Source organism: Mus caroli, chromosome 1 (genome assembly GCF_900094665.2).
Source record: "Mus caroli chromosome 1, CAROLI_EIJ_v1.1, whole genome shotgun sequence".
Lineage (NCBI taxonomy): Eukaryota > Metazoa > Chordata > Mammalia > Rodentia > Muridae > Mus > Mus caroli.
Genome location: NC_034570.1, coordinates 79,783,363 through 79,791,783, shown reverse-complemented (window position 1 = coordinate 79,791,783; position 8,421 = coordinate 79,783,363). Strand labels below are relative to the sequence as shown.

The 8,421-nt window shown below is 45.0% G+C and overlaps 1 protein-coding gene across 1 annotated transcript in view; it reads right to left on the bottom strand.

Moving 5' to 3' along the window:
• Positions 1-504: 504 nt before the first annotated feature.
• Positions 505-8,421, bottom strand: part of Efhd1 (EF-hand domain family member D1) — a 49,145-nt gene continuing 41,228 nt past the window's right edge. The window contains exon 4 of the mRNA XM_021163758.2: positions 505-1,689. Coding sequence (XP_021019417.1) covers positions 1,555-1,689 — 135 coding nt within the window. The 3' untranslated portion in view covers positions 505-1,554. The remainder of the gene's footprint in view (positions 1,690-8,421) is intronic.

Sequence of the window (8,421 nt, the reverse complement as noted above, 5' to 3'; positions counted from 1 at the left end):
ACCTAGCTCAGACCCATACAGGGTCCCTGATTGACACTTCAGTCTCCTGTGAGCCCCTATGAGCCCTGCTTTGTTGATTCTGTGGGTTGTTTCTCGTGCTCTGGCTCCTTGAATCATTCCTGCCCCTTTTCTTTGGGGTTCTCCTGGCTTTTCTTAAAACAAGGCCTCATGTAACCTAGCCTGGCCTCAAACTCATTGTACAGCCAAGGACAACCATGAACTTGAATTCTGCATTTATCTCCTAAAATGCTGAGAATACAGGAATCCACTGCCCATAATTGGTTGTAAGGTGCTTGAACTCAAGCAAGCCAGGCAAGTAATCTACCTGCTGAGCTACATCTCTAGCACTACCCACTGAGCTATATGTCCGGCACTACCCGTCCTGTTCCTACGTCTACCCATACTTCAGGAACTCAGTGTTATCAGAAGCCCAAGCCTGAACTGGCTCCGTAGAAAACACATTCTTACATCCCCAAGTCAAAGAAGACCAAAAAGGCACACTGGTATGAAGGCAAAGATCATTTGCATGTTTTATTTAAAAGTAAACAGCTGTTAAGATAGAAGGGCAGATGTTTTCTTTATTGTAAAGACAGCAGTTACAAAAGAGTTACAAGTTACAAGTCAAATAAATATGACATTAAGAATTTTTGGTTTTGTTTTTGTTAAAAAATACCCCCCCACCCCCAGTATTTGTGAGAAATCCCAAGAAACTCACAAGATACAAAAAACTGGCTCATGGGTGAGAGAGAATACATTTCTTTCAGTTCTCTGGAACTGATGTCAGACACGGGAAGATGGTCATGACTTCAAAGGACCTTGGATGTCACTTGAGAGTTTCACAGGTCCACTCTAATTTGAATGGGGTCAGGTGACAGCTATCCTTCTACTCACTAATATTACTTCTGACAATTCTCTCATTCTTAACAGTAAAGAACTTAGGAGTGGGAAAATGGCTGGACTGGGAAATGAACGAGGGGGAACAAGAGGGTAGGCACTGTTAAGAGCCAGGAGACAGGCAAAGATAGCATCAAGCTAGTCCCTGGTTGGTGAGGGCTATAGGTATTGATCCACAAGTGCTCCTTCAAATCCCATCATCACCCTAGCGTGGAAGACGGTGAAAAAGAAGTCAGTGGAATCCGGGTAATAACAAGAAGGAGACAGAAGCTGACCAGGAAACAATACAAGGAACACAAAGGAAAAACTACCCGGGGCCGACGGGCAACATGTCCTCTGAGAACCATAGATGAACAGAAGTTGACATAGGACTACACAGGGATAAATAAGGTTTCCAAGAAGAAATGAATCTACAGATAACAGCAGAGGATCACGTGAAGGCTGCAAGGGCTGGCGGGCAAACCGTTTGGAAGGGGCCAGGATCCTGGGAAGGATGAAAGCAAGTTACTGGTTATCCAGAAGCACTAAGAAACAGGCCTGGGCCGTGAAGGGGACGTCATCTGAGCAGAGGACTGCAGGGATAAAAATGTGAAAAATCCTGGTCATCACCTCCAGGGTGTTAGTAAGGCACAGCCGTGGTCAAAGGTCAGGTCAGTCGGACTATGCGCTGAAAGCCGCCCTGAGCTCCCGGAAGGCTGCCTGGCGGAGCCTCCGGGCCTCCTCCTCCTGTTTCCGCTCTTCTTGCTCAGCTTTTAACTCAGCTTCGAACTTACTGGAGCATGACAAGGCCTGGGCCTGCAAAGAAATAGCAAACAGACGACACGGTGAGGGCAGGGAAGGATATGGGGGTACTGGCACCCCAAACCCTTGCAGCAGCCATACAAAGCTTGGACCAAGAGTGCTGGCACTGCTGAGGACACCTCTTCCTTTGGTCCATAATCTGCCGTTGAGTCGTTTACCTATGGCTGGCTTCTACCTGCTTCTATTTCGGGGTTGTTCTTTCTCGATTCTTTTTTCAGGGTGCTAATGCACACCCACTAGCTCTTGGTGGTAGGCAAGATCTACGGTGAAGCCACTTCCCCAGGTTCCCGCATTTATGTTTCTTTGGTTTCACAGCGGTATCGCTACATTCTGGTGGACCAGTCCTTGAACTGGGCCGAGTGGTATCCTCAGACCGCAAGAGAGAAGGTTCTCTGTTCATCAGTTGACTCAGAAACTCATGACTGATCAAGATGCAGAGGATAATCCACTATGGAATGCTCAGACACACATGGGACACACACCCTTCCCAAGGCTCAGAGACAATCCTGGAAGGGTGGGTGGAAACGCTACAAGAGCCAGAGGTCAGGGAGTACTGGAGTTGAAGGAGTGGCACCAGCTGTACTCGGGAACGCACAGCAGGTGAGGTTGCCCACTCTAGACCTGCACACCATCAAGCAAGTCAGCATTCTAGCATGGGGTGGGAAGTGGCTCGTGAGCCCCCACCCTTGAGAGTTTATGGGAAGTTGATGGCTTCTGGGAGAGAGAGAGTTTTCTTTAATTGTGTGACTCCTGATAGGTCATTCTCCAGTCTCACATCCAGAAATATATGGGCCACACAAAGCAGAGTCAATAGGTTTGTTTTGTTTTGTTTTTTTATTTGTTTGTTTGTTTGTTTGTTTTGTTTTTGAGACAGTGTTTCTCTGTGTCCTCTGGATTTGATATTTGTTTGTTTGTTTGTTTTGTTTTTTGAGACAGTGTTTCTCTGTGTCCTCTGGATTTGATATTTGTTTGTTTGTTTTGTTTTTTGAGACAGTGTTTCTCTGTGTCCTCTGGATTTGATATTTGTTTGTTGTTTTTTTTTTTTTTTTTAAAGGGATGCAAGTTGTGGGGTGGAGGGGAAGAGGTGGATTTGGGAAGAGTTAGGGGGAGGAGTTGGAAGCAAATAGGATCAAAATTCATTGTGTAAAATTCTCAAAGAATTAATAAAAAATATTTTAAAAAAACATTGCTATATTCTAGGTGGAAGAACAAAAGCAAATGCCTTGGGAGTCTTTGGCTGGGGTGGTATCCTAATATGGACTTCAAAGGGAAATCTTTTCTAAGATTTCATTTACTTATTTAATGTATATGAGCACACTGTCGCTCTCTTCAGACACACCAGAAGAGGACATTGGATTACGTTACTGTGAGTCACCATGTAGTTGCTGGGATTTGAACTGACCTCCAGAAGAACACTCAGTGCTCTTAACCGCTGAGCCATTTCCACAGCCCACAAGGAAAACCTTTACAATAGCTTTCTGAATGATGTGGATGCTGGGGGTGGGGGTGGGGGATAAACTTGGGTCCTCTGGGAGAACAATACATGTGCATAACCACTGAAGCATCTCTCCAGCTCCAATGCATCAGCTCCACCCTCCCTGTGGACTTTACCTTTCCATCAACATTGTAGTTCTTGGCTGAAATAGAATTCAGTGGCCGATGAACATGTTTATGTTCATGTTGTGAGTTGGATTTCATGTTTGTTTTTTTTTAACTTAATGATTTATCGTCAATGATACCATTTCAGGGGCAGGAGGATATAGCTCCGTTGGTAGAGGGTAGACTAGCATGTAAGAAACCAAGTGTATTTGCCCCGAGTACTGCATAAAGCTGCACTTATACCTGTAATCCCAGAACTCAGGAGGTAGATACAGAGAATCACAAGTGTGTTTGTGGATTGCCCTGGTGTTGTTTGTATTTTGATGCTAATTTTGCCTCCTCGAGAGGGATGGCTCCAAAGGAGGAGTGGATTTCATGTGAACCTTCTTCCCATTTTAACTAGTCAAAGGCTAGAGCCTGGATTGGGCAATGGAAGGGAAAGATAGGCTGGAGGGTTTAGAGAGGAAGAGAGAGGAAGGAGGGAGACGGAGGAGACAGAGGAAGACGGAGGAAGAAGAGGTGAAAGAAAGACAGAACAAAGCCATGTGGTCTGAAGAAGGTAAGTGAAGAGGTTCTCTCTCTGACCAATCTAGGCATGCGGCTTATAAATACAATAACTGAGTTATGTGTTCTTACTGGGGTTGGAAATTTATTGCAACAAGTGTGTGATCATCTTTGACTGCATAGCTAGCTTCAAGAGAGCCTGGGACACCCGAGACATGTCTCAATAATAATCATACCTTATCAGATAAAACTATTTCAAAATCCTCCCTCCTAGAAATGACTTTTTTTTTTCATGGTTTACCCATTTGTACCACCTCTCAGTGGCACGCTGAGTGTGTAGGTGATTTTAACGAAGGCTATGAGACGGCCCTTGACCACAGCTGTTCTGACTTATACCCGCACCGTCCTGAAGCAGATACACACTGACACACACCCTTGGCCGAAGCTTATGGTGATTAGCCTCACTTTTTTGCCAATCTGTAGACAAAAACACATTGTCATCTTCTCTCATTTCCCTCTTGGTGAGTTACCCACTTGGATCCTTTGCCCACTTTCATGTCCAGCTGCTTTTCCCTTCCAATTGGCAGCTCTCTACGGAATATCAGTCCCTTGCTGCTAATCTTCCTGCTGTCTCTTCCTATCTGTGGGTCTCCAAAGTACTTAAAATCTTGATGTAATGTATCAACCATTGGCTCTTGTCTTTTATAGCACATCAAAAAAAGCCTCCAATGCTCTAAATCCATTTTTCTGTATTTCCTTCTAATACTCTTATTGGATCTTCTGTATTTTGCTCATGTAGTCCAGGCTAGCCTCAAACTCACTCTATATTCCAAATTGGCCTTCAACTTTTGGCCCTTCTGCCTCTACCTCACAAACATTGGTTTGACAGGTGTGTGACATACCTGACTTTATTTGGTTCACACACACACACACACACACACACACACACACACACAGATTCTATTTTGGAACTGAGCCTTTTAGAAAAGACCTCCCAAAGACTGGGCATCTCCCCTTGTCTGTCTGTCTGTCTGTCAGTCTGTCTCAGATCTCGCTTCAACTTTTTGAGACAGGGTTGGACTGGCAACATGTGATCCTGCTGTCTCAGCTTCCCAAGTGACTAAGCTTAAAAGCTGTTCTCAGAATCTTCTGTTGACAATTCACTATTGTTCCTCTATTTCCTGTCACTCAACTCCTTCGTGGAAGACATCCATTCCTCGTTTGACATGCTACCTCCATAGCTGCTGTTCTTGCCCTCACACCCCCGCACAGGATTTAATACACTTGACATTCTGTTTAAGCATTGTTTTGGGAGGAAGAGGTAGGATCCAGTGGTCGCTTGTGTGCTTAGCATGCAGGAGGCCATGAATTCAAACCTGAGAATCAGAAAAATGGGCATAAATTTCTTTTTAACTAAAATTTGTTTGGAGACAAAGGCAGGAAGATTACAGACTTGAGGCCAACCTGGGCTACATATGAGACTCTATTTCAAAAACTACTAAAATGAAATTAAACATAAAAAGTCTCTAAATTCCTCAACACTTAACTGTATTAAAATATATGAGGGGGATGCACATAGGTTTGTGCAAACATGAGCCACTCCATCTGTGTGCATCGATGAGCATGCACATGTGTACACACACATGCAGAGGCCAGAAGGCCCTTTTCTGTAGTTCCTAGGGTGCTCACCTCATTTTAGCCTGGAGCAGCTTGCTAAGTAAGCAGGCTGGCTGGCTGGCTGGCTAGGGAACCCCAAGGATCAGGATATACCATCATGTCTGGCTTCTTTTTTGGGAAGGTTCAGGGGCTTGAACTTGGGTCCTCATGCGTGTAAGGGAAGTGCTTTGCCAAGTACACACTCTCTTTCCAACCCTACACAACCCTTTATATTGGGGGGGAGGGTGCCTGAGCATATAAAAGTGTTTACATCTCAGGTTTCTACAACCAACCCCTTCATGTACACAAAGGGCCGACTATACCTTCACTCCCCAGCTGCACTTTTGCCTGGCACACCATCATGTCTGCCCAACCCCCTCACCAATGTCCACCCTCACTGCCACGATCTAGAATTGCATGCTTCCATGCTGATGACACACTTAAAAAACAATCTCTTCAGTATGGAGAGGGAGCTTAGCGATTAAGAAAGAGCACTTACAGAGGACCAAGGTTCAGTTCCCAGCACCTACACGACAGTCCAAAAGCCTTGGAACCTCCAGTTCCAAGGACTCTGGACATATTCTTCTGCCTCTGTAGACATGTGGTACACATACATGTATGCAGGCAAAACACTCATACATAAAAACAAAAACCTCTTATTAGGATAGTGGCTAGAACCACTGGGACTTGGGATTTCCAGCCAGGGCTGGGTCTTCACTGGGTTTCTCTCTCCTCACAGTGGTCCTTCCATCTCTGCCTCCTTCAGCGGGAAGAAAGCAGATGTAGTCTTTCCACTACCTCAAGGAATGCTAGGCCTACAGGCAACTGGTTTGTAACTGCTCAAAAACCAATGTCCTCATTCCTAGAATGTCTGTGAGCCCCATTTATAAAATTAGTCATTACAACATTTTAAATCAAACGAATCTGTAATCAATTGAACCATTAGGAAAAAAGCCGGGCGTGGTGGCGCACGCCTTTAATCCCAGCACTCGGGAGGCAGAGGCAGGCGGATTTCTGAGTTCGAGGCCAGCCTGGTCTACAAAGTGAGTTCCAGGACAGCCAGGGCTATACAGAGAAACCCTGTCTCGAAAAACCAAAAAAAAAAAAAAAAAAAAAGGAAAAGGGTCGAGTACTGAAGGGCCATCATATTACATGTTACTATTATCTGCTGGGGCTGTGTCTCCACAGTGGGAAAGCTGGGTGATGATTTTAAGACTGTGGCTCCACCTGCATCCACATTCCACCAAGAGCTCCAACTCAACCTCAGTGTGAATATTTACACCATGGGAAACAGCCAACATCACACAGTTGGCCTTCATTGTCTGTCTACTCAATCCGGTCATAATGGGCTGGGGAAATGTTAAAAATGCAGGTGAAACCTTACATTGTCTGTGGCCTTTGCGTCATGAAATGTCTCGAGACTGAGGGGATGACCTCTTGGAACTTGAAATAATCAACAAGAAATTGCTTAGTACATCAAGTTGAAGTTTTTTTCTCCCCCACCCCATGGTGTGTGTGTGTGTGTGTACTTGTGCATGTGTGCGTGCTTTTCTGGGGGCAGCGAGGTATGTGGGGGGTATAGAGGGTATGTGTGTGCACGTGTAGATGTCAGCAGACCACCTCAAGTGTTGGTCTTCACCCTCACCTCTTTTGAGACAAGTACTTTTTTTTCCCCCAGGCTAGCTGGTCTGCTAGTTTCTGGGGACTGCTTCTCTCTACCTCCCTTCTTGCCACAAGAGAACCGAGATTATAGACATGTTAACATGTCCTGCTTCACAAAGGGTCTGGCAGTAAGCCTGTGTCTTGCTCAGTTCCCTGTTGCTTCTCCCCTGAAACACTCTCTTTGTCTCCCAGTAAATCTCTCGTGGGCTATTTCTTGTATGGTGTGACTTAGTGGTGTTCCTTGGCTCCTTGACTGCCTTGGTACCTTTCTCCTCAGAGCTGTAACACTCAGCCCCCTTGAGAATCAGTCACCATGGAGCTCTGACAGTCCTGGTGCTTGCTATGCAGCCCAGGCTAGCCTCAAATGTGCTCCTTCTGCCTTGGCTCCCTAAGGATTGAGATTATAGGCCTGCACCATCACACCCAGCCAGAGGCTCCAGAAGCCTCTTTTCTTTTCTTCTTTTCTTTTCTCTTTTCTTTTCTCTTCTCTTCTCTTCTCTTCTCTTCTCTTCTCTTCTCTTCTCTTCTCTTCTTCTTTTCTTTTCTATTCTTTCTTTCTAAATTACCTCAACCTATGAACTAACCTTCATACTGGAACTGATTTTTTTTTAATTCTATTTTAATGTGTTTAGATATTTTTGCCTTCATGTAAGTCTGTGCTCCACGTGCATGTGTGGTACCCACAAAGGCCAGAAGAGGACTTTGGAAGTCCTGAGACTGGAGTTACAAACAATTGTAAACAGTCATGCAGGTGCTGGGAATCAAACCCAGGTCCTCTGGAAGAGCCATTGCAATCACAATTTGGCAACAGATACAAGATCCAGGGGGAAAAAGTACCTTCTCCGTGGATCGATCTCTGTGAATCAATAGCTACTTGGAGTATGACAAAGGCTATAAAGTATGTTATTTATAGAATTCAAAACAAACTTGGTGTTTATAACACAGGGCCTGGCAAGATGGCTCAGTGGGTGAGACTGCTCTTCCAAAGGTCCTGAGTTCAAATCCCAGCAACCACGTGGTGGCTCTCAACCACCCATAATAAGATCTGATGCCCTCTTCTGGTGCGTCTGAAGACAGCTACAGTGTACTTATAATAATAAATAAATCTTTGGACCTGAGCGAGTGAGGTTGGCCAGAGCAAGAGAAGTCCTAAAAATTAAATTCCCAACAACCACATGAAAAGCTCACACCCCTACAGAGCAATTGTGATAAAAAACTGCATGGTACTGGTATAGTGACAGACAAATAGACCAATGGAATAGAATTGAAGACCCAGAAATGAACCCACACACCTACGGTCACTTG